This window comes from Equus quagga, chromosome 2 (assembly GCF_021613505.1).
Source record: "Equus quagga isolate Etosha38 chromosome 2, UCLA_HA_Equagga_1.0, whole genome shotgun sequence".
Lineage (NCBI taxonomy): Eukaryota > Metazoa > Chordata > Mammalia > Perissodactyla > Equidae > Equus > Equus quagga.
The window spans coordinates 183,455,353-183,481,028 of NC_060268.1; the positions used below are offsets into that span (position 1 = coordinate 183,455,353).

At 54.7% G+C, this 25,676-nt stretch overlaps 1 protein-coding gene across 3 annotated transcripts in view; it reads left to right on the forward strand.

The window, feature by feature from the left end:
- Positions 1 to 25,357, forward strand: part of LRRC27 (leucine rich repeat containing 27) — a 44,798-nt gene extending 19,441 nt beyond the window's left edge. Inside the window, exons 6-11 of one of the 3 annotated variants that reach the window (XR_006887687.1) lie at positions 2,638 to 3,013; positions 4,137 to 4,283; positions 7,273 to 7,369; positions 8,393 to 8,700; positions 8,931 to 9,058; positions 12,206 to 12,322. Coding sequence is in view for 1 of the 3 variants with exons in the window: in XM_046655228.1 (XP_046511184.1) it covers positions 2,638 to 3,013; positions 4,137 to 4,283; positions 7,273 to 7,369; positions 12,206 to 12,324; positions 14,272 to 14,401; positions 23,310 to 23,456 (1,016 nt within the window). In the remaining 2 variants the exon portion in view is untranslated. Of the gene's footprint in view, positions 1 to 2,637; positions 3,014 to 4,136; positions 4,284 to 7,272; positions 7,370 to 8,392; positions 8,701 to 8,930; positions 9,059 to 12,205; positions 12,325 to 14,271; positions 14,402 to 23,309 lie in introns of those variants that run through there. The other 2 variants (XM_046655228.1, XR_006887688.1) reach the window with 2 other exon arrangements.
- The last annotated feature ends 319 nt before the right edge of the window (positions 25,358 to 25,676 follow it).

Here is a 25,676-nt window from a genome sequence, read left to right on the forward strand (position 1 = left end):
AGCCTCACTGGTGGACGGGATGTTGGGACGGAGGGACAGAGACAGTCTAGGAGGACTCGGGGCCCTGACTTGAGCAGTTGAGTGGATGGTGGGGCCTTGCTCAGAGAGGGGCTGCCCTGGTGCAGAACCAGCTGGCTGATACGGGCGCCCTGGTGGCCATGCGGACTCTGGATGCTGACTGTGTGCACAGCAGAGATGAGGTGGTGAGCAGCCTTCTTGGCCGTCAGAGCCTGGAATCCAGTGAAATGGGAGAGAGGGGCTTGCAATGTAGATGAGGTGTCATGGGTGCTACATGTCCCATGAAGGGAGGGCTGGAGGACATTGTCTGGAGGGCCGTGTGGGGGCTTCAGTCAGAACCGGGGGCCCTCGGACAGTGGGAAGTGGACAGAGGAGGAAGAGCAGCAGAGGGACAGAGAGGGGCCTCAGTGGAGATGGGGCAGACCCAGGGGGGTGATGCTGCACGGGCCTGGGAGGCGTGTTGGGGGGTAGATGGTGGGGGAGGAGGGAGGTGGGAGCAAGTGGTGAGGCAGGTGGGGGCACACATGTGGAGGAGGTGGGGGCAAATGCACTGGCATCAGATGCTGCCTAAAAGTCCTGTAAATGAGGACAGAAAAGGAAAGTAGCCATTGGACTAATGCCCTGGAGGTGCCTGGCAGGAAACTGGGGGTCGGTGAGCCTGTGGGATGGCTGAGGAGAGACAAGAAGTGAGGGCATGGACACAGCAACTGCTGGGCTGTGTGAGGTCAGAATGGGCAGAACCTTGGGGCAGCAGCTCGGGGGCTGGGATGCAGGGGGCACGAGGAAACACAGGCAGACCCCAACACAAGAACGATCGCAAGACGGTCTGTGCTCTTCAAGAGAGGGAACGGTGAGGGAGTGTTCCCATTGAAAGAGGCTAGGGAATCAGGAAACAGAGTGTGCTCCATCCAGATTGGATCCTGGGCCAGGAATGAATGACAGAGGACATTATTGGGACAGTTGGCAGATGTGAGTAAGGTCTGCAGGTTTGATAACAGAAGCTGTCAGCGTCACGGTCCTGGTTTTGGTGGCTGGACTGTGGTTTTGTGCTGTGTGTTCTTGATCTGAGGGTAAGGGGCCTGACATCTGAACATCGCTTGCAGACGTTTTAGAAAAGAACACTGCTAGACATGCAGACACAGGGTGAGAAAGGGGAGAGAGGGCACTCGGGGCAGGGCGCTAAAGCTGTGGCACAGGCGGGGCTCCGACTTCTCTGTGCTGTTCTTGCAAAATAAAAGTTAAAGATACATCAAGTAATTGGTCAAAAGTAAGTATTTCTTGACTCTTTTTTCATGTATTAATGTTTCTTGTGCTATGTAGGGTGAATTTTCAGCAGTTATGTACGTTTTTTACATTTTGCCCTTTTGCTTGACTTTACAAACGAGTTTTGCTGGCATTTCCAGTCCTCTTGTTTGGCGATATGTCCGTAGTTTCAGTTTGGCTCGCAGTTGAGTGTCTGCAAGCAAATTGGTCAGATATGCTTATTTCTAGTCACTTGTACTTTGGGGGACTTTTACAATTCCTTAGGACTTTTAAAAGCATATCTTTGCCCATTTTGTAAACTATTTTTCTTCAAAGACACCGGCTGGAGCGTGTAGCGGTGGAGAGCATGTAGCCATCAGGAGCGCACTGTCCTGTGCCGTGTCTGGTGTGGCGCCAGCTCGGGTCACACTCGGTGGTGGTACAGAAGAGCCCGGGCCCTGGGGTGGTGCTGGGCGTGTGCAGTAAGGACGGCATTTAACACCAGAGCTGTCACCTGTCTCATGTTGCGAGCGCTCCTCCCTGACGTTGTGTCTAGAGAAAAGCTTTTGCTTAAAAGAAAAATTGCAAACCACTGACACTGAAAAACATTTTTTAGAATTTAATATTTTAATGTGTAATTAACATTAAGATTATCAACATTCTTTCTCATCATCTTTCAACCTCATTGCAATTTTCATTTGTTTTTTTACAAAGAAGGCTGCATTGGTTGAAATATATAGATGTGTAATTGACTGGAAAAAAGGTAGAAAGTAGCTAAATAAATTAGGCTTGGAGGGCTGAAAATGAATTCGCTTTTTACAAGAAGGAACGTGCAGTGGGCAAAGCTGTATGAAATTTGCTGAAGAACACACAGGGCCCACAAGTCTGGAATGCGTGGCAAGGATGCCGTGCCCGGTGTGGTGGGCGTGCCCCGCCCTGTGAGTGGTCCCAATCTGTGTCCTGCTGGAGCAGAGGCCTCATCGGGTCAGGAGGCACCACAGCTCCAACGCCTGGTCTGGGACCCGGCACAAATAGTGGATGAATGCGTTTCAGGGCAGTTTTCTCTCAAATAATTTACCTAGAGCCAAAAATAAAAGTGTTTAGTCAACAAAAGCATTGCCAAACAAAAACAACAGGTACATGGGCAAAAAATCAATTAGAATAAAGATACTAAAAGACCTGGGGGAAGCAGAAAAGTATCTTGATTTATATGGATTTGTATGGAGTGTGAGGGCCTAGGGCAGAGGGAGCCGGTCACCCCCACCCCCACCCCTGGCCCTCCCTGCGGCGGGAGCCGCCCACCCCCCCCCTCTGACTCCCTGAGTCTCAGGGGCCGTGTCAGAGCACAGTGCACTAACACAGCATTTTTTCTGCTAGCAATTTCACAAGTTAAAAAGATGAACGTAAGTGAGCTGCCTCATCCCTTGTTGGATTTATCCGAAGACCGTGTGCCTGACAGGGAAGCCATTACCTCTCAGGATGGAAAGGGGACCACGTTGAAAGAAAAGGCAGACTTTTTCCCGCCTGTTGAAAAACTAGACCTGACTGAGCTCAGAAAGTCCACCGACTCCTCAGAAGACTGGCCGAGTGAGGAGGAGATCAGGCGCTTCTGGAAGCTGCGGCAGGAGATTGTGGAGAACGAACAAGCAGAAGTTCTTGAAAACCAGCTCTTACCAATGGAATTGCCTCCCAACCTCAACGCAGCGTTGAACACCAGGGAGAAAGAGCGTTCCAGCCGAAGACACGCTTTCAGGTACGATTTGAAAGGAAAGGTGCATTTTCTTGATCTTCGCAAAGTTGTGATATTTTTTGTGATTTTTTTTTAAAACATCAGGTAGATGTGTGCCTGCATTGCCATCAGTTATTATGTAGCGGATGCCAGCCCTGGTTCAGGGTTGAAGTTACCCAGAACACAGCCTCCAAGGAGGAGCTTACCCCAGAGAAAAACTCAACTTGTGTGTGTGTGTGGTGTGTGTGATGTGCACGCACATATGGATGAACACGAGAGAGAGAGAGAATGTGGTCAAACAAAATGTGAATGTAGATCATACATTCGACGGGGTGGGTATCATGCCGTGGGGACAGAAATTGGCTCTTAGCGGTTACTCTGGTTTGTGGCGCCGCACAGCTTGCCCTGCGGCGGCAGAGCACGTGTGCGGGGCGCCTGTGGTGGTGAGACTGTGGGGCGGCCGGGAGAAGTGAGTGTGACAGGGCCGTGCCCAGGGCCAAGTGGAGAACACTCAGGTGTCTGCTGCACTGTTCTCTCACCTGTTCTGTAAGTTTGAAAATTTTCAAAATAAACATATGTTAACATATCATTAGCCGATTGTAACCTTGAAGAGCTGGGAGCCTGCAGTGTGGTTCGCGGTGCAGCCTGGCGTCGCCTCTGAGGCTGCCGTGATGTCCTCAGTCCACAGTCGTACATCTAAGGACAGGAATGTTCTAAGGCCACTGCTATTTAGGAACCTCTTCCTCCCTCCCTCCATTCATTCTCTTAATTCTGTCGTGGACAAGGATAATTTATCCGAATAGCTTATGGTCAGCCTTTTCAGGGCACTTGACAGTTTCGTCCTGTCTTTCAGATTTAGATCTGGCTCATGGCCTTTGGGGGTCCGATTGGTGGCCTGGAGGTGGGAATGGAGGGCTGGCACCGTGAGGCTGGGGCCCCACACGCGGCCCCCAGCCCTGCCCTGCACTTGCTGGCCCGGCAGTGGCCCAGGGGGCCGATTTCCTGGCCACTGTGTCTGTAGCCGTCAGTTGTTCCACTGTGCACCCTCCATGTTCTGGGTGTTTGTTCTCTAACCCTGTCCTGCAGGTGTGAGTGTTCCTTGCAGGGTTTTGTTCGACATTCGGCTAAAAAGCTTGTGTAATTCTAGAAGGAAGACCCCCTCCTTCAGGAGCATCCTGCCTGCCCTCCCGTTGTCGCACCAGGCAGTGATTGGGGCAAGGAGGCTGGAGGAGAGCCGGGCTGCGGCCCTCCGGGAGCTCAGGGAGAAGCACGCCCTGATGGAGCAGCGGAGAAGGTGAGCTCTGGCGCCACAGCCGCTGGCTGGGGTCGGGGGTAGGCTTGGATGCGGGGCTCAGTGCCCGGCTGAGCGGGGTCTGCTTTTTGCTTCGTCTGGATGGTGGCCTGCTGCTTCTTGTCGGGTTTGCGGCACCTGGTGTGCGTGAGGCCGTTCTGGGCGGGCGTGGGCACGGCTGCACAGGCCATTCCTTCTCATCCACCTTCCTGCTCTCATGTTTCCTCTGATTTCTTGTTCTTCCTTTATCCGCCCTCCTCTCCCTTCAATCACCTGGCTTACAGGTCTGTTCTAAGGAAAGTTATTTAAAAATAACATGCTCGTCAATAAAGTTCACTCTTGCCCCTGCCTCGTTGGGCCTGTTGCTGGCTGTGGTCGACCCTCTCCTCACTGTCTCTGTCCTCCAGCTCTGCCGACTGCCCATCTCTGCTGTGCTCTGGGCCCCAGGAGGTCAGTCAGCATGGACAGTGTCCACAGTACCCCGTTGGCCCTCACCTTCTGGTTGGGTTTGGCCAGTGGGGCCCCAGCCGGAGGTGGGAGAGAAGGGGCAGAGGGAGGGCAGAGTCTTTACTCCCCCGCCCCTCCCCACGAGGGCTGCCCGGTGCTGGCGGAGTCCCTCACATTGTGGCTCTATGATTTCCTCTCCTGGTGCTGGCAACCATTCCTCCCCTCCCCCAGTCCTGGGGGCTGGGAGGGGCTACAGCCTGATATTCCCAGCAGGCCCTGCACTGCCCTCCCCTGTGAATAGTCCCTTTGTAAATAAACCCTCCTGAGATCATCCCACATGAACGTGTTTTCTCTTGGGACCCTGGCAGATGCAGACTGTCCACAGAACACGTGTTTTTGCTGTCCACTGCTTATCCCCTCGACCCCAAGACAGAATTGTCCAGTCGAGTTTCTTTCCCTTCAGTGGAAGGATGGGTGATGTTAGACCCTCAGAGCTGGTCCGGCACGCCATGTCTCCTGGCTCTGCCTGTCTCCTGGTGTCATGTTCTGAGACTGGCCCCATGGCCCTGCCCTGCGCAACTCTTTAGACAAGTGCTTCCGCCTCCACGGCTGTGCTGCTCCTCGCATTCGCATGTGCGTCCCGCTCTCCCTCCACTGCCACCTTCCCCTCCATCTTGGCCAGGCCCCCGATCGGGGCGATGCAGGGAGAGGTGGCACAGGTGGGCGCCTGGCTGGGGGTGGACACTCGGAGCAGCCCAGGCCGCTGCAGGTGCAGCAGGCAGGAGCGCGCATCCTCATACGGCGCAGTCAGGCCCTGTGGTGCTCGGGATGCTGCACACCTTCACTGCAGGAAGCTCTTGATACAAAGGGCAGGCGCGAGCTGTCTCCTTAGTTTCTCTGCCTGGGACCCTGAGACGTCGTTCTGTGGCCTCCTTGGTGACAGCTTGCGGAGTCCTGTGCCGTGGCTTCCTCTCCCATCACAGCCCCTGGACCCTGGTCCTGCCCCTGGTTATCTGTGCACCTGTAGCTCCCAAGAACTTCACCCCATGCCTCTCAAGGAGTGGGAGTGGGTCCCTCCTGTCCCCTTTCACCACGAGGTGGTGGAGACTGAGATGGAGCCTTGTGCCCAGGAGCACAGCCCAGGGTGACGTGTCACCAAGTCATGACTCCACGTGAGGAGTGCTGGGTGGAGGAGAACGGGGGCACGAGCTCGGCTTGGGGCTGGGGGCTCAGGAACCAGCCAGGCAGGGCAGGAAGCAGTTCGCAGGTGAGGAGTCCTCTGCAGAGGTGCGGAGGAGGCCAGCTGGCCCTCATGGGGCTCTGAAATAGCAACACACAGCTGCCAGAAACAGCAAAGCCTATGGGTCAGGGTAGGAGCCTGGGGAGGATGGAGCCAAGTTCCGCGGCGCCTAAAAGTCCCGCATCCCGTAGCGCTGAGGGCAGGATGGAGGCCCCCCGCAGCAAGGCGGCCGGCACAGCCAGGTGGGCCCGGGACTGTGGCCCTGAGGGTGGAAGAGCCCAGGGCTGGAGAGGCCAGGGCGAGTCTTGGATGGCGGCCAAGGATCTGGGCCAAGGACGGAGCTGTCAGCTGAGCGGGGAGATGAGGGGGCCAGACTTGGGGGCGGGATGGGGAGGGGTGCTGACTACAGAAATCTAACGGAAGATCCAGGCGTTGACTCAAACAGCCAGGTGGAGACCTGGACTGGAAAGGTGGCTTCCAGAACCCAGAGTGCATGGTGGGTGGAGCCCTGGGCCCCTGGAGGATTCACAGGGACCTCACCCCATCCCCAAAGCCATAACCACAGCCACACGTTCCATTGAGGAATTCCGCAAGCATTATGGTGCCAGAGCCTGGCCCAGCCTCAACACTGTGGGCAGAGCATCCCCTCATGTATTGCTGCAGGGGGCTGACCATGCGGCGGGTGAGACGGTGCCCATGGTGTAACAATGCCACAGGAGGGGGTGCCCTCGTACAGCGATGCCACAGGAGGGGGTGCCCGCGCGTGGTGATGCCACAGGAGGGGGTGCCCGCATGCGGCGATGCCACAGGAGGGGGTGCCCTCGTGCAGCGATGCCACAGGAGGGGGTGCCCACGCGTGGTGATGCCACAGGAGGGGGTGGGAACACGGGACACTCGCTCTCTAAAGTGAAATGCAAGTTTCTGGAAGGAAGTTGGCCCGTCAGTGATGCTCTTTCAGACCTGACGTAGACCATGGATGCTGAGGGCCTGGTGCCCCAGCTCTGGCCACAGCCCCAGCCCAGCTGCCTCCTGATGCCTCACCCAGTGGGGCTCGAGGAGGGCTGCCTTGCCCCACCCCCCACAGAGAGCCTTGGGCCAGGATCCGAGTACCCAGCTCTGCCCAAACATGCTCATCGGAACCTGCCCTCAGTGTTCTTGTGTCCAGCTGGCGTCTCCCCTCTGGACGCAGGGACCAGGGGTGAAGGGCTTTTGTGGGAAGCTTTATGAGCAGCAGTGAAGTCCTCGTGAGCTCTGCTTGAAGCTGCTGCTGACTGTGACAGTGACACTGTGACGTGTTTTCCCCAGGGATAGGAGAGTGCTGCAGGAGTGGAGAGAGCACACCCAGCTGATGAAGAGGAAGAAGGAGGAGCTGAGCGAGCTCCTGCCCCCACAGAGGACGCTGGTATGCGGGTGGGCGGGGGCCTAACAGCAGTGGGACCACGGTGTGGACAGCTCCACGGAGGACACCGTGCTCACGAGTCCTGTTCAGTCACGTGGGGCAGAGGGGTCTGCAGATGCCCCTGCTTCCTGAAGTAACAGGCTGCGACCCAGAGAGTCAGCGATCTGCCTGCAGACCGACGTGTGACTGTAGGGCTGGTGGGACCTCCATAGATGGGAGGGTCTGTGTCTGCACCCTCGACCACCACCTCTCTGCCTTCTGACCGGTGTTTCCTTTCTATCTGAGGAGTCGGGTCTCCCATGAGGAAGGCGGGACGGGGTGGGAGAAACTGAGGAAGCAAACACCTGGAGTTGAGGTGCCACAGGGTCTCCTTGCCCTTGGTCTCAGCCCTGGGAGGCTGGTCACCTTGGAAGCCATGAAGCAGTGGCTCAGCGGCCTGTCCCCTCCGTTCCCAAGGATGGTGGCAAACACTGGGGTCACCAGCTCCCCCGTTGTGTGGTGCACAGGTTGACCTGAGGGTAGCCCCTTTTCCCTTTTTCCTCCTGAACCGTCTAGGGGTCTCAGCCCAGACAGGCACGGAGGCCTGGACCGCACCTGCTGGCCTGTGCCCTGGGAGCAGTGGGCAGGGTGCCTTTGAACTCGGTCACCATGGTTTCTCAGTTCTGTGAGGAAATGTTCACTGTGTGTGACCCCACAAGGCCGGGGATTGCCTCTAGGCCCCCGAAGTGGGGGAAGGCACCCTGAGCCACGGGGCCTCCATCTCACAGCAGGGTGAGCAGGTGGGTAGGCAGCCACTTGGACAGCCCAGGGGTCTGTTTTTCTTGTAACTTTATTTTGAACTAACTTTAAATTTAGAGAAAGGTTGCCGAGAGCGCGTGGTCTCCGTGTGCCCCTGCCCAGCTCGCCTGTCTTCACATCTTCCGCCACCACAGACATGCTCGGGCCCGGGCCTGACAGTGGGATGGTGCTGTGACGACAGGAACGCTGGACTCACCATGTTCTCACTGACGTCCTTCTTTGCTCCAGGGTCCCCAGCGCTTGGCTGCCATGTCCCCACAGTGTCCCGCAGGCTGTCCACCCTGGCCTTGCAGTTTTGACGTGTACTGACCAGTTATTTTGTCGGCCGTCTCATTCATCTCAGTTACTTGTCTGATGCTTCTCACGATCGGGCTGAGGTCTTGCATTCAGGGCTGGAAGAGCACAGAAGTGAAGCCGCGTCTGTCTGTGTAGCACGTCACGGGATGTGGCGTCGGCGGACCTTGGTCCCTCCCTGGAGAGGCGCCGTCTTCGCCCCGAGGCTGGTGCATCCCTTGGGAGGACGCTGGGACGTGCAGGTGCTGCTTCTCGCATGCTTGTGCCTGCTTCTTAGCCTCCTGAGGTCCGTCTCCTATCGGGAATCTTTGTGATCGAATTCTTCTGCCACCTAACACTTCCCAAGTTGCCTTTGTCCGTCCAAATGAGGAGTGGTTTGTTAACTTTGAAAAAAAAAGAGGGACCATATAGTCCTAGTGGAAGGTCATGGTGGGACGCCCTGATTTCCAGCATTGGAAACCTTCCAATTCAGGTGCGGTTGGAGTCACTGGGCCCTGCCTGCTGGCTGAGGTTGCCTGCCCAGTTCTGGCCTGCTGTGATAGCCCCCCAGCCCCCGGCCTGGCTGGGCTTCGCTCGGCCGCCAGGTCCTCAGAGTGACAGGTGAGAGGGCCCCTGGGACTGTGGCCTTTCCCACGGGATCTGTTCGTTCACGTGACACGTGGTTCTGACTAGAGAAATCTGTCTAGGGGGACAGAATTAGAATGGCTTGTTCTCCTAAAGGTGTTCCAGACCCTGAAGCTGTCTTCTCTGCGAGCTTTCATGTTCCTTTACTGTTAGTGATGTCAGAGCCGCAGCAGCTTTCAAGGAAACCGAGTCACCTCTAAGTAAACTGGGAAATCCAGGAGCTCTGAACTAAGAGTAGAAAAATTTTACTTCATAAAACTGAAATATGTCATATGGCCTAAATACTGTAATCAAAGTCAAAAGACATATTTGTGACGTTTGTGACAAAAGATTACTACCTAAAATATGAAGAAGGATTATAAGTAGATTTTTAAAAGTTAAAGAATCCAGTGGGAAAATGGGCAAAGAGTGTGACAGGCGGTTCACAGACAGGGAGGCCCAAATGCGACAAATAGTGACAGGGCCCCACCCGCTCAGGAGGCGCGGTGTCACCTGCTAGGGTGGCCAAGAGGAGTGAGGGTGACACGGGGCGGGAAGGCTGTGAGGGGAATGCTCCCAGTTGCTGCTGCCACGGCCGCTTCAGCTTCCTGCAAAAGGTCTATTGAGAACACACCTTTCTGTGAACACTTGAGTAGAGCATCTTACAGAAACAGAAGCAGCCAGACCGTAAGCGTCTATATGCAAAGACGCATCTGAGCGTTTCAGTGTCGTCTGCAGGGCGGACATGAATAAATGAAGACCATCTGTGTGTCCCCAGTAGGAAAGGGCCACATGGCTTCTGTCCTGTCCGAGGGCCTCCTGCAGAGGGGCGGGGGGGGACGCAGGGCGCACTCGGTGCAGGGCGGTCCTGGGGGCGGAAGGGCACTGCTCCCCCCTCCTGCTCCGTGTGTGTGCTGCTTTGCTGTCTCGTTAGACTGGGTATTGGGTGGATCTCCCTCCTCTTATTTTCTAGTAATAGTAAAATATGGCTGGGCTGGCTCCTTTCCAAATCATACTTTTAATATTTTTAAAAACAAAATGAAATGTCTGACTTAAAAAAAAACACCTGCTGGGTTTAGCATTTGTTCCTTTCTTCTGTGGGAATAATGTTTGGGAGAGTCCTGATTAACTGGAAGCGTGCAGCTCTGACAGTCAGCAGATAGTTGTAATTCTGCTGTGTCCGCAGCCTGGCAGCGTAGTGGGCGTGGGGCCAAGGGAGGGTTGGAAGGCCATGCCTGCTCCCCCTTGCTCTCCCCCCTCTTTCCCTCCTCCCTCCTCTGCCTCCCCTCTCCCTCTCCCTCTGTCCTCTCCCTTTCCCCGTGCCCCCTCCCTCCCACACTTCCCAGGTGTTAAACCCCTCTTAAGAGTCAGGCATGTGCTAGAGTGGCACTGATGACACGGAAAGACAAGGTCCTGCCCTGGTAATCCGTGTAGAGGTGACCTGACAGATAAGACAGTTCCAGACAGTCTTGGTAAGCACTTGCATTGACGCCACCAGACTCCAGCTGGAGGAGCCCCTGGGAGGAGGTTCAACCCCCCCAGGAGGCCACCCAGCCTCCTCCCTGCACTCACACTTGCCCTGTCCCTCCCGCTGTCCGGCTTCCAGATGCCCTGAGAGGTGCACCCTCTCTCCTTTCATAGCAGCTATACTGTCCCAACACACACAGGCAGACACACACGCAAGTATACACACACGCACCCACAGGTGTAAAGCTCCCTGAGGTAGGAGGGGGTCAGTCTGGTTCTCAGGCTTGTGCACCAGGCATGGGGTTATGGGAGATCCCTCGGCAGCCCGGGGCCAAGCCCAAAGGGGCGTTTTATCAAAGCTCACCCGGCTGAGAGCACAGACCAGTGATAGGGGGAGCCAAGGTTGGGGGTGGTGCAGCAACTGGTCAGGACACCGTGTAGGAGAGCCCAGAGCTCTGACCTGACACCCAGGTGTGACCCAAGAAGGACGGAGGGGAAAGGAAGATTCCAGAAGGCACAGCCAGTAGCTAGGGAGCAGGGGAGAGGGAGGCAGGCTGGAGTTGGAGGATGGCACTCTGTGGCTGAGACACGCCGGGTCCAGGCGAGCAGAAACCTGGTGTGATGTCACAGGCCCCAGGAACAGCGAGCTTTCCAGCATCTGTGGTGCTGTGTGAGCCCAGTTTGTGCAATGCTGTAGAAGTTTTAAGGAATTTGTTGTTACGCAATAAATGTAAGCAGTCTGTGGATTCTTACAGAGAGCTTTCCAGAACAGGTCAGCCTTTATCCTGTCGCCCTCTGCCCCGCCGTCACCCTTCTCCCCGCCGGCTGCCTCCTGGCCACCGCCCACGCCCAGCAAGTCCCATGACCCACAGCCTCAGCCGTGCTTGGCTCTCGAGGCCTTCTGGGGGTGGGGTCAAGAAAATGTTGTTTAGGAGACCCTGGGCCATAGCAGGGGGCTGTTGACGTCTTTGAGACCTGCCATCCGGAGCTCTGGGACCCCTGGAGCCGGCAGTGGCTGCTCGCCGCCTTGGGGGCGGGGTAGGGCTGGTTAATGGGGTGCAGCTGAGCTCTAACTGTGTCCTGTTTACGTGTGGAAGTTGCGTGTTTTCACGTGGAATCGCAGTGGTTTTTATCAAAAACCAGCACTGAAGAATTTCTCGTAAGTTTTCAAAGTTTGTTTGTGCCGTTTCATCATGTCGTTGATCCAGGACCGATGGGTTTATAATGCAGCTTTCTGACTACAAGACTTTCTGCTTTCTCTCCCTGTCGGTCAGTCATGCGTTAGCAATTCTGTATCAGCTTGAAACTTCGTGGCTTAGGAATGCAGTCCCATCTCTCTGAAGGACTCGCGCCCATTGTAGGTCATGTGTTTTCTGTCTGTTGTGCTGACAGAATTCCGAGTGGGTGTCACCTGGGGCAGCACGCCGTGTGTCCCTGCGCTCTGCCTTTCCACCTGGGCCGGCCGGGAAGGCCTCTGCAGAGAGGTCCAGCCAAGCCTGAGGCGGGAGCAGGAGGGAGCCGAGGCCTCAGGCTGATGGCCTGGGTGTGAGAACAGCATTCTCTAGATATCAGTTATTGACTCCCTCGCAGATGTGAAACTGTGTGACGCTCCTGGAAGACGCTTTGTGTTGACAGCAGCCTTGTCTTGGATCCTGAGAGCATCTTGTGTTTTCCTAGGTGGCATCAAAGATTCCCTTTGCCACAGATCTGATGGATAATGAGAAAATACCAAAGAATTCATTTGGAAAAATGAGACAAAGCAAAGAGAAATCATCGCCAGCAAGTAAAGAAATGGGGTTAGTAATGGGTTGTGCTCCAGAACTCCTGGGGCTCAGTCCCCTGCTGCCACGTGCATTTGCTCCCTGCCCCCCAGCCCCTGCTGAGTGCCTCCTGGAGTCCAGGCATGTGGTAGGCTCAGGGACAGATGGAGAGTGGGAGAGGCGTGGTCCCTGCCCCCAGGGAGCCCCCATAGCCACTTCCCACTTAGGTCCCCTCGGCCCCTAGAAGCCCTTTCCCCACCCAGAGTGGCAGCTGCTCTGGGGTCCTGGCATGTGACCCCTTTAACCTCATCAGCAAGCATTTCTTTGGTTTTCCCGGGTTCACAGTGGGTAGTGGTCTAGCGTCTGCACCCCTGGAATTACTGCTAAGCGTGCCCATCCTTCCTCAGCTGCTCTGAGGCCTTGTCTATAAAGACCCCCCACCAGACTGAACCTCCGTGTATGTGTGTGTGTGTCTGTCTGTGCATTTTGCCAAGAAACTTCACCCTCTGATTCCTCCCCTCTGCATCACACACACACTTCTCAGGCAGCCCGGAGACACCAGGAAGCCCTGAGGCTTCGGCATGGCCCTGCTATGCCCTTCTTGCTTTTGTGGCCTGCTCCTGCCCACACCAGGCCCCCTGCTGGTATGCAGTGGAGGAGGCTCCCCCGGGCTCAGAGCCAGAGCCAAAGTGAGCTGTGGGCCATGGGGGATGCACCTGCTCCTGGCCCGCAGCCCTTTCCTGGGAGGACCGGCCGGCTGCCTGGCTGCACGGCCCCCCGCTGTGTATTGTAGCAGCTCTGGAGACCACTTGAGGTCCTAGAGGCCTGGAGGCAGGTCGCGATGGAATGCATGGGGCAGCGAGGGGGTCTTCTTTTCTCAGGGAATCATTCCCCTCTTGGCCAGGAGCTCTGGGAGAAACTCCAGGTCTGCAGATTGAATCAGCCCCCAGCCATTGGGGATGGTTTAGACTAAAATTGACAGCGTTTGCATGTTCTCTCACATCCCCCAGGGCATCTGGGTCACCCTGATGGGCCCTTAGAAAGCTCACAGCAGCCCACGTCCATCCACAGACTGCCCGCTGCCCTGCAGGCATGAGTTTACTAATAACAGGAGTCTGCGGCACTTGGCGAGAGTGCGCCGGACCCTGGGGCCTGTTGTGCAGGATGCGGGAGGCTGCCATGCTATCTCCGCAACAGTTATTCTGAAAAGCAAACGAAACAGAGACAGACCTTGCTGCTGGGTGCAGTGCGGTGGGAGGCCGGGCGGCGGGAGCATTGGTGCTCTGGATGGACGCGCCTCGGCACCCCACGCCCGAGGCGCTACGGGGGTCTGTGGGGTGTGAGACGCTGCAGCAGGCTCTCGGGTCTCTCTGCCATCTGAGTGTGATCATGTTTAAAGTCAAAGGACAGGAACCCAAATCCCTGATGCTAGCAGAACAAGTAGGTCTAAAATCCTCACTTTATACAATATTCTGTGCTCTTCTGAGGACTCATGAAAAGTGTGTATTTCATAGGAAAACAAAGACACACTCTTCTCCTTTGTGTAGCACAACATGCTGTGTCCTAAATAATATCTTAAATGAATTTGAAGTTTCTAAAGGAGAGTGTGTGTTCCAGTGGCTTTTAAGCTAAGGAGAAGGGCTGGGAGAGGCAGCTGGGGGTCTGTCCGTGAGCTGGGCCCAGAGGGAGCGGGGCCGGAGGGAGCGGGGCCGGAGGGAGCGGGGCCCAGAGGGAGCGGGGCCGGAGGGAGCTGGGGCCCGGAGGGAGCGGGCCCGGAGGGAGCGGGGCCCTGGAGGGAGCTGGGGCCCCGAGGGAGCAGGGGCCTCTTATGGCTGTGCTGTCACTGCATTGGGAGGGCATACAAGCCCCAGGACTGTGATTTGTTCTGGAGGAGAAAAGGAAAACTCTTTCTCCCCTCTTGGAATTGAAATCGCTGAGGCTCAAAGTGTAAAATCATTCTCTTATTGCCCTTTGCTTTCTCAGTGCCGCCCAAGAGGGGGATTTAGAAGAAAAGCTAAAGCAGCACATAGAGCAAATGCACGAACGAAGGAAAAGGTTTCGGGGGATGGTCCCACTCCAGGAAATAAGGAAGGCTACACAAGACTTGGAAATTGTAAGTATTTGTTGGCTCTATTTAAAAACAAATTATTTTATTAAAAATCAAAGAGAACTTGCTATGCCTTTGCAGAGCATGCATTCTCTAAAATTGTGAGGAGGCGTTTTGTGTGCCTACAGCGTGGGACGTTCCAGAATTTCGGTTGGTCGGAGGATAAGGAAATGTTTCTGCGAGTGTGAGCCCTCAGATGTGTTCGTTGCGCCACCTGACGGTCCCCGGCAGCAGTCTCTGCGTTATCAGTGGATGGGACAGGACGTGTCTGTGGGGTCCTCACCTGACGCTCCTGCCCAGCAGAGCCTGGCAGGGCCGTGAGGGCTGCCGCTGCGGAGACGGCCTTGGCTGCATCTGGGCCACGTGCTGACGGGCCACAGTGTTCATGTGCTGGGACGGTTGGTGTCTTCTCACCCAGCTGCTGGCATCGTCCATCTGTTCCACAGACACTGATAAGCACCTACTGTGTGTGCAGAGACGTCTGGGATTCTGAGAGTCATGCAGTGATCAAGGAAGACACCGTTCCACCCTGAATGACACACAGTCAGGCCATCCAGCCTGTGAAAGGAAGCCGCTGCCCTCGCCGAGAGTGACCAGGCCTTGACGAGAACCGTGATGCCAGTGTGCCCTCGCTTCTCACGGCCGCAGGAAGACATGCCTGTTCTCCGAGACCACCCAGGCCCCTGGCTCATGGGGTGGTTCAGATCTTCATGTCGCACCCTGGTGCAGCCACTTGGGTCTGGGTGGCGCTGGGCCATGCCCCCAGAGCCAGCGGCACCATCCCCACACCTCATTTGAGGGCTCCGTTGCTGTTGTCCCCTCTTTGCTGGGGCCCAGGCGGGGATGAGGGAGGGAGGAGGGCAGGCTGGGCTGGGCCACTTGAGAGACCCCACCCGGTCAGACGCGGCCCCCTCTTCTCAGACCATTTTCCTTCCCAGCCCGGAGAATTTCACCTGCCTCAGGTGAGCCTTTGTTCTCTCCAAATCTGTTGTTAATGCATATAGCTTCATCCTTGGACGCCCAAAATCCTACCTCTCAGGGCTTCTAAATATCTGATCTGAACCCACTGCTTCAGATTATGGACTCAAAAGTCTGTTTGGTGTTATGAACAACTCTAGGCTCACAAATTTGATAACCTACATGAAATGGACCAATTCCTTGAAAGACGCTATGTGCTAAAACTCACACAAGAAGAAACAGACAATCTGACTAGGCCAATATCTATTCAATTTAATCAATAGTTAATAATTTTCCAATGGGTTCACTGATGAATTCTGTGAAACAGTTAAGGAAGAAATTATACCAACTCCACAATCTCTTCCAGAAGATGGAAGCCGAGGGATACTTCCTAACTCGCTCTGTGAGGCCAGCATTACCCTAATACGAAGACCAAAGACGTTACGTGAGGGGAAGAGTGCAGGCCGATCTCTCTCATGAACAAGAGGCAGAAATCCTCAACAGAATATTAGCAAATTGAATTCAGCAAAGTTTAAAAAGAATTATTTGTGACGACCAAGTGGAATCTATGCCAGGTGTGGAAGGCTCATTCAACATTTGAAAATAAGTTTGTGTAATGCATCACATCATGGCTAAAGAGGAAAAATCACATAATCATAGAGATGCAGAAAAAGTGTTCGACAAAATCCAACACTCACTGGGGCCGGCCCAGTGGTGCAGTGGTTAAGTTTGCACGTTACACTTCGGTGGCCCAGGGTTCCCCAGTTTGGATCCCGGGTGCGGACATGGCACCGCTTGGCAAGCCATGCTGTGGTAGGCGTCCCACATATAAAGTGGAAGAAGATGGACACGGATGTTACCTCAGGGCCAGTCTTCCTCAGCAAAAAGAGGAGGATTGGCAGCAGGTCTTATCTCGGGGCTAATCTTCCTCAAAAAAAAAAAAAAAATCGAACACTCATTAATGATAAAAACTCTCGGCAAACTAGGAATCAAGGGGAACTTCCTCCACTTGAAAAAGAACATCTACAGAAACTACAGCTAGCATCATACTTAATGTTAGAAACTAGATGCTTTTCCCCTAAGATCTGGAACAAGGTAAGTGTGTCCTCCTCACTATTTCAACATCGTATTGGAAATCCTAGCTAATGCAATAAGTCAATAAAAGAAAAAAAAGAAATAAAGGTTACACAGATTAAGATGGAAGAGATAAAACTGTGTTTGTTCTCAGATGACATGATTGTCCAAGTAGAAAATCCCAAAGAATCAACCAAAAAAGTTCCTCAAACTAACAAGCGATTATAGCAAGGTTGCAGGATACAAGGTTGATATACAAAAGTCAGTCACTTACTGTATACCAGCAATGAACCAAGTGGAGTTTGAAATTAAAAACACAATACCGTTTACATTAGCACCAAAAAAAAATGGTGCTAGGCATAAATCTAACAAAATATGTACAAAATCTATATGAGGAAAACTACAAAACTCTGATGAAAGAGACCAAGAAAGACCCAAATATATGGAAAGATGTTCCGTGTTCGTGATTAGGAAGACTCAATATTGTCAAGATGTCAGTTCTTCCCAACTTGGTCTGTAGGTTCAATGCAATCTCATTCAAACTCCTGGCAAGTTATTTTGTGGATATCAACAAACTAATTGTAAAGTTTATATGGAGAGGCAAGAGACCCAGAACACCCAACATGCTATGGCAGGAGAGGGACAAAGTTGGAGGATTAACGCTACCCAACATCAAGACTTACCATAAAGCTACAGTGATCAAGACAGTGGGGCATTGGTGAAAGCACAGACAAATTGATCGATGGAACACAAGAGAGAGTCCAGAAATAGACTCACCTAAATATAGTCAACTGATCTTTGACAAAGGAAGAAACGCAACTCAATGGAGCAAAGATAGTCTGCAACACTTCTAGATAGTGCTGGCTATCCATGGACAACTGGACATCCATGTCAGAAAAATGAATCTAGGCACAGACCTTACTCCCTTCACAAAACTTTACTCAAAGTGGCTCACTCTCATCAGACTGTGTACATTAAATATATGTAGGTTTTTTTGTATATCAGTTATATCTCAACAAAGTTATAAAAAAAAATGGATCACAGACCTACATGTAAAATACAAAACTCCCAGAAGACAACATGGGAGAAAATCTGGAAGACCTTGAGCTGGCGATGACTATTTACATAGAACTTCAGGAGCATGAAAGAAAAAACGGGTAAGTTGACTTCATTAAAATTTAAAAATTCTGTTCTGTGAAAGACACTGTCAAAAGAATAAGACAAGCCCCAGACTTGGAGAAAATATTTGCAAGACTCATTTAATAAAGAACTGTTATCCCAAATATACAAAGAAGTCTTAAAAACTCAACAATAAGAAAACAACCCAATTAACAAATGGTCCACAGCTCTCAACAGACACCTTATCAAAGAAGATATATAGATGTTAACTATATAGATGCTTGACATCACAGGTCATTAGGAATTGCAAATTAAAACAAGCAGATACCACCACACACCTGTTAGAATGGCTGTGAACGCTGAAAACACCAAATGCTGGTGAGGATGTGGAGCGTCCCGAACTCAGATTCGTTGCTGGTGAGGATGCAAAATGGTGCAGACACTTTGGAAGACAGTTTGGCAATTTCTAACAAAATTCAACCTACTCTTAACTATCCATCCCGCAATGATGCTCTTTGGAGTTTACCCGAGAGTTGACAACATGTCCACACAAAAACCTGCACGCGGATGTTTCTAGCAGCTTTGTCCGTAATTGTCAAAACTTGGAAGCAACCAACACATCCTTCAGTAGGAGACTGGATAAGCTGTGGTCCATCCATACAGTAGAGTATTACTCAGCCCTGGAAAGAAATGAGCTCTCAAGCCATGAAAAGACATGGAGGAACCTTAAATGCACGTTACTAAGTGACAGAAGCCAATCTGAAAAGGCTACGTACTCTATTATTTCGACTATACAGCATTCTGGAAAAGGGTAAAACTATGGAGACAGTAAAAAAAATCATTCTTTGCCAGGGTTTGGGGGAGAGAGGGCTGAACAGGCGGAGCTCAGAGGCGGTGGGGCAGTGAAACTCTGCGATGCTATGATGGTGGGTCCGTGTCCTCACACGTCCAGGCGCACAGAAGGTGTGACACCGAGTGAAGCCCCGTGTGGATTGTGGACTCGTGCTGACGATGTGTCAGTGCTGCTCCTTCCCTTGTGACAAGTGACCGTCTGGTGGAGGATGGAAACTACTCTACAGAAAGAAAATCTGTTAATTTTAAAAAAGTCTATTTTGAAACTGAAACCTGAGCACTGGCTCTTGTGCTCTGCACTGTTCCCCGGTGACCCCTTCCCCGAGGAAGGAGCTCAGAGTGCCCTGCTGCCCCAGGGAGGGAGAGCCAGTGGACCAGAAGAGAGTGACACGAAGGAAACCGCAGTGGATGGTCTCGAATGCCTGCTCCAGCGCAGGCTCGTCTCTTCCTTCTCTGTCACAGCTACCACGTGGGGAAGGTGGTGTCTGCCCACTTCACAGGGCGGAAAGCCGAGCCCCTGGAAGATGGGGCGACCGGCCCAAGGTGACGCGGTACAGCTGGCCTTTGAGACAACCCAGGTTTGTCTGGACCCCGAGCCTGTGCGCAACTCTGTGCTGCCCCCTTGGGGACACGAGCCACTGAGTTTACTTCAGGCTTTAAAGCCTCTCTCTGCTTTTCTGTGATTAAAGACATCTACCCAAGTTTCTTGAGACGTGGGCAGCTCGGCCACCCTGGGTTGCTGCTGAGGGCCTGGCTCCCAGGTGACTCTCGGAGCTTCAGGGAGGAGGGACGTGCTGCCCCACCAAGGAGAGCTGGAAATGCCCACTCCCCGCGGCCACATGGTCCGTGCAGCTCTGGGCTCGCAGAGGCCCAAGTGTTCCCACAGCATTCGCTTCCTTCCTGCCACGTCCTGGCATCGGGAGAGCCAGAGGAAGGCGGGACGTGTAAGTTCTCAGGAACACAGTTGGGAAGCAGCCCGTCTCGCCCCGTGGAAGTTGGCGGTGTCGAGGCACACTGTCCTGCTCTTCCTGGTGGCGTTGGCTGCTCTGGCAGCTCCTTCCTGCCCTCCTGCATCCCGCTCGCCTCCAGCAGGGCCCGCCTGCGCGTCTGAGCTGTGATTGAGGTGCTAGGGAAAGTACACGAAAGACGCTCCTCATCTCCCCTCGCAACTCTGTTCAGGATCGGCCAGGCCAGCGGTAGAAGGTTCTCAAGTTCAAAACAATTGGAAATGAGATCCAGGCCGTGGAGCACAGCTGGGCGAGAGGGGCCCCTGAGGCTGGTGGGATGTGTCGGCGGGCATAGCGGGGCGGTCTGATAGCTTCATTTTAGGAGATGATCTTGATTATCCTTTTGTTTTCTGAAATTGCCCTCTGAGGACCTGACTCTCCCAAGGCCCAGTCCATTTCAAGTGACCATCTTTTTTTATACCGCCCACACAGGACCACTAGCCAAAAAGAAGAGTGCTGTGTCTTTTCGCCCGGGTGGGGAACAAGTCTGTCCAGTCCTGGGGAGAGGACGGCTCAGCTCTGCCTGCCCTGGGGGTGAGCCTGTCCTTCCGCCTCCCGCAGGAGGGCTGGTCCTGGCGGAGCTCCCGTGAGCAGGAGCGCCTGGGCCCCAAGTGCTCGTGCGCCAACCCAGGCCTGTCCTCTGGAGCCTCCACCCTGAGGCAGCACTGGAGCCAGAGCCCTGGCCTGTCCGCAGCTGGCGCGGAGTCCCCGTGGGCGGGCCTCGCTGCAGCCCAGGGCGGGCATGCGAGGTGAGACATGTGTGCACCATACGAGCTCCCACCCAGCCCCTCGGAAGCAGAGGTGTCGTGTCCAGCCTGCCTCCTTCCCCTCTGGTTTCCTTCTGCACAGCAGTGTGGTGGCCAAGCGCCAGGCCAGTGGTCAGTGAGCAGCTCTCGCAGCTGGTATGCCGGCTGTGAGAGACACAAGCGCCCTGGCCAGAGCTGGTGTGAGAGTGGACGGCCAGGATGGACGCCTGGTGAGAGCCAGAAACAGCCAGACAGAAGAGGGACATGCTGAGAACAGGCCAGCCAGTGGACCTGCCCTCCAGGGGTGCACAGCCATTCTGCACATGGGTTAATCTTCAGTCCGCCCCGAGACTCCAGCAGAATGACAGGAAAGGAGCAAAGTATGCAGACTCCTCAGAGCAGACAAAGTGGAGAAATGTCGACTTCTCCTGTTGTCATTTGTCACAGAGCACGTGCCACCCCATTAAAGGCCGTGCTTCCCAGCCTCCCTTGTGGCTAGACGAGGGCATGTGACTACCTTCTAGCCAATAGGATGGGAGTGGAAAATGTGCATAAACTTCCTGAGCTTGTCTTCCCCTCTCTCTGGCTGGAATGCAAACATGATGGCAGGAGCTGGGGCAGCCATCTCAGACCCTGAGGTGAAAGCCCTGGATTGAGGAGCAGAGTAATGTTCTCCAACACCTAGAGCTGCCCTCTTAGGTAAACCCTCCACCTGGTGTTCCACCGCCATCATCTGGATCTCTGTTACAGCTGCTAGGCCTGCATCCTAACCCACACTCAGGCCAGTGTGGTTTGGGAAGAAGAAAGCCACCTAGTGAGGCAGTGGAAGGGCCAACTGAGAGGAGTGCCCACAGGAAGCTAACCCCCAAACACAGGACTGGGAAACTGAAACAGGGTGAGAGGTGAAAGTGTGCGAGGTCAGATGAGGCCCCAGGCTCTCCTCCCCACCCTGCCTGTCAGCGGCTGACTCCAGCCCACCCAGCAGGAGGCCTAGGGTGTGGTCTCTGGAGAGGGTGAACAAGGAGGCACCACTCCACTAAGGCCTGGAGGCTTTCCTGAGCGCGGCGAGTGGGGAGGCTCCGGCCTGCGCTGGTGCTGGGGGCCAGCCCATCCCCTCTAGTCGCAAGATAGGAGGGTCTTCACTGAAGAAGTCACCTGACCAACACAAATGACCAGAGAATCCTGACCCTCGGGCATCCCTGGCCTGACCCAGCCGACAAGGCTGCCTCCCAGCTGAAGCCCCGCGCCACACACACCCGATGGAATCTCGTTTCAGCGCCTCCTCCTGGAGGGGCTGGGAGCCAGGCTTGAGCAGCCTCCGGGGAAGGCCCAAGAAGCAGGAGGCTGGAGCCGCTGCCACCGCCTGGGAAGGTGCTCGTGGAAGAGGCGGGGCCACTGGAAAGAAATTAAAAATTGAAAACGAGAATGAGATCCTCTGGATGATAATAGAAAATTTTGCTCCCACGAAACAAGTGGTTATAGAAACAGAACTCTCAGATTGCCAAGAACTCGGAGTTAAGTTAAAAATATGGCAAAAATTTTTAAAAATGTGAATCAATAGGTGAAGTGGAGTGAGTCCCCTAGGAAGCAGAGCGAAGGGAAGAGGAGAGAGGGAAACGGAGGAGCTGACCTGGAGGACTGGCCGAGGGGTGACGCCACCGGGCAGATCCTGGGAGAGGTGAATCCAGAAGACGCAAGAAGGTTTCTCACCAAGGAACGCGTGTCCAGATGGAAAGCCTGCCTTGTGCCCCGCCCCAGGCTCGGGGTCCTGAACCGAGAGGAGGGGACCCCGTGAGGTTGTGGCGGTGGGGAGGGAATGGGGAATGGGGCACACGCTGAGGAGCAGGAAAGATGGTGGAGCCGCTCCTCACGGCGGCAGAGCCGTCTGCAGCCTGGGTGGGGGCTCGTGCACAGACGCCAAGCCAGGCGCCAGCACAGAGTGGAGGCGAGGACTCTTCCCACACAGCCGTCCCTGGAAGCCACCGCGGGACGCCTTCTCCCACAACAAGGGGCAAACCGAGGAGGAAGCAAGTGTCCCCAAAAAAGGGAGCTGACCAACGAGTGGCCAGGAGCCCCAATGGCAGCCAGCGAGGACCCCAGAGGGTCTCTCCAGCAGAGACAGATGAGTCTGAGGACTGACCTGGGGAGAGGGATGTGGAGCGGAGTTCCACAGTTTGGGAGGATTCAGTGACAGGTGTGGAGGAAACAAAGTAAGTGTTTTAAAGGAACAGGTCCGGATTCCACAAAGAACACAGATTTCCACGGGAAAGAAAGTGGCACCAGCAGATTCTTGTTGGATCAGCAGCAAGCAGTGTTTACCTGCTCATAACACAGAAACCTGAATGTGGATTCGACCCCAACTATGAGGGGAGGAGGGGGTGCGGAGTCTCAGGGTGCCTGGGCTGGAGGTGGAGGTCCGGGTTATGCCCCAGGGGGGAGGGGGGAGGAGGAGGGAGGGGGGAGGAGGAGGGAGCAGGGAAGGAAGGGAGCACGAAGGAGGAGAGAGAAGTGCCCCCTCCCTGGGGTGGGGAGGTCCCAGCCCTTCAGACACAGGTGCTGCTGGCCCAGTTCTGTGAGGCAGAGGCTGGAAAGGGCCGGCTCTGGGCTGCTGGCTCTGGCCCACCTGAGGGCCTCGGGGCCTCGTGCCCCTGTCACCTCTTTCTGGCCCAGCAGACTGTCTGGGAATGTGGGATTTGGAGCAGAAAGCCTGCCCCTGATTCCAGGCTCGGCCATCCCTGTGTCTGTGAACGAGGGTGGCCCTCGTGGCCCTGCCTGCCCAGGGCAGGTGTGGGTCTCAGGTGCGATCATGGTCGGCAGGTTGGTCAACGAGCCCCTTGGGGATGGAGCAGGAGAGCCTGGCTCTCCCTTTGCCTGTTCGTTGATTGGCATTTCTTCAGATGGCTGTGTGCCCAGGACGCCAAGGTGGGCCCTGGAGGGGGCCCAGGCGAGCAGCCCACGTGTCTGTCTGGAGAGGTGGTGGTCCTCACAAGGAGGGGAGGTGGGGCAGGCGTGCCCACCTGGCTCCTTGAGGAGGGGCCGCCCCTGAGCAGGCGATGGCGCTGCTCACCTCCATGGGGCCAGCCTGTCAGAGCCAGAGGTGCAATGCTGTCCCAGGTCCGCCCGCCTGGCTAACTTCCACCCCCTCCTTTTCTCCCCAAGGGCAGAAAGCTACAGGATGAAGTAATGAAACTAAAATTGGGATCGACTTTGAGCGAAAATCACCGATTCACAGCTCTCTCTGGAAACCTGTCACTTCGCCCGCCTGCATCACAGCCTCAGAATATATTTTTTAACACGAAATATTAAGAATCTGAAAAAGTTTACAGATACTAATGGCAAGGTGTCGCCTGTACTGACTGAGACATCACCGACCCGACCCTCGGCTGGGCGTCCTGTCCTCAGGTGTCTCGTGTGTGGTGGGGGTGCGGGGGGATCTATTGGGATTTGATGTAACTCTGGTGATTTATTCAGACGCCTCTTCTTCTCATTTCTGCTGCTTTTCTGGGGCTGTAAAGGTTTGAGCTGCTTGAGAAGAGACTGCTGTAAACAAGCCGCGTGCTGTTCGTTTCTGTCGACATGTTTCTGCCAGTCCAGTTGACAGAATGTTCTGGATGTTAGCACCTGCCCCTCCCCCTCTGCCACTCTGCCACCCAGGTCACAAATGTAATCACAGCTTTCAGTGACTCCCTGTTCTATTGTGGGGGAGGCCAGGTCTCCAATTCCTGCCAGGTCAGAAGCCCTGTGGTCCTGTCTGCCCTGGAGGGAGGGCAGCTTGCTCGAGGGCATTGGGGAGCTCACCTGCTGGCAGCCTTGGCCTCGCCCTGCATGTGGGGCAGCAGGTGCCCCTTGACCTCGCCCTGCACGTGGGGCAGTGGGCGCAGTGGGCACAGCCCTGCCCTGTGGCTCCCGGGCCTCCATCCACAGAGCAGTCTTTATCACGTCCTCACCAGGCTATTCAGATTCTGACGGGTCTCTGCCCTGTAGGTCTGATTGGATGTTAAATAAGGGCTTGATCTTGAAAACATCTTTGATTCGATTTCTTTAATAGATATAGGATTATTCAGATTTTCTGTTTTTGTGTTAACTTTAGTAAATATGTTTTTAATGAATTTTTGCATTTCATCCAAGTTGTCAAATTTATAGCATCAAGTCCATCAGATGACCTGGACCCGGGCCCTTGTGGCCACCGGCCTCACTCTGGTTGTAGTAGCCACACAGGGTGTCCAGGCCCCCTCAGAAGGTCCCAGTGCCCTGGCCCCTCGGGGAATGGGGTCCCCAGGTCTGAGATGGATGGATGTCAGGGGGTCTGCTTGCTTTTCCTGGCCCCACTCTCACTTGTCAGGGTCAGGACCACTGAGAGCAGCAGGAAGAGGGTTGGGGGCATCAAGACCCACACGCTTAGGGTCTGGGGAAACTCTGAGCCCCACTGGTAAATGTGGACTCTATAGCCAGAAACCACAGCGACACTGATGGCTCCTAGAAACCAGACTCGCAGTGGGAGTGAGAGCTGGGGCCCCATCGTAAGCATCCAGACGGGAGGACCCCACACAGGTCGTGAGAGAGAAGCGAAACTCAGGAGCTGGGCCTCCCCCACCAGACCACAGGAGAACCAGCTGGTCAACCCTGAATGGCTGCTGTTTAAACCACTAGTGGCTTGTCACATAGTGACAGGTAACCGAGACGGGTGGGTGTGGGGCGAAGACACTCGAGGCCTCATCTGAGGCGGTGGAGAGGGCAGGGAGGGGAGGCGTTGGGCTTGAGGCATGGAGCAAACTGACCCGAGACCCTGAGCCCCGAGAGCTGTGCCTGCCTGGGGGCTGGGACTCTGCCCTGACCCCTCCTGCCCCGAGACTCATGTCCCACGTCCGCGAGCCCCGGCCCAGGGCCTGAGCCCGCGGTGCTGAGGCGGCGTGGTTGTGCTTGCGCCTCCAGTCTCACAAACTAGTGAGGACCCCGGGCGTCTCTGTGTGCGTCATGTCTTCAACACGCACCAGCCTAGGACTAAAACCATTTCAAAAATAAAGTTCTTCCTGATGCCCTCCCGTGTTTCAGTCTTTAGGACCCACAGTTATGTCTCCTCTCATTCTTACTGGTGTTTTGGGTTCTTCTTCCTTAATCTTGCTGAGGATTTATCAATTTTGTTAATCTTTGCAAAACAACTTTTGGCTCTGTCGGGTTCCTCTGTGTGTGCGTGTTTCCCGTCTCCCTGACATCTTCTCCTCGCATGCCCTTCCTTCTCTTTTCTTTGGGTTTGATTGGTGCTCAGAGAGACACTTATCACTATTTTTTTTTTGAGGAAGATTAGCCCTGAGCTAACATCTGCTGCCAATCCTCCTCTTTTTGCTGAGGAAGACTGGCCCTGAGCTCACATCCATGCCCATCTTCCTCTACTTTATATGTGGGATGCCTACCACAGTGTGGCCTGCCTAGCGGTGCCATGTCCGCACCGGGGATCCGAACTGGTGAACCCCGGGCCGCAGAAGCTGAACTTGTGAACTTAATCACTGCGCCACCCAGCCGGCCCCT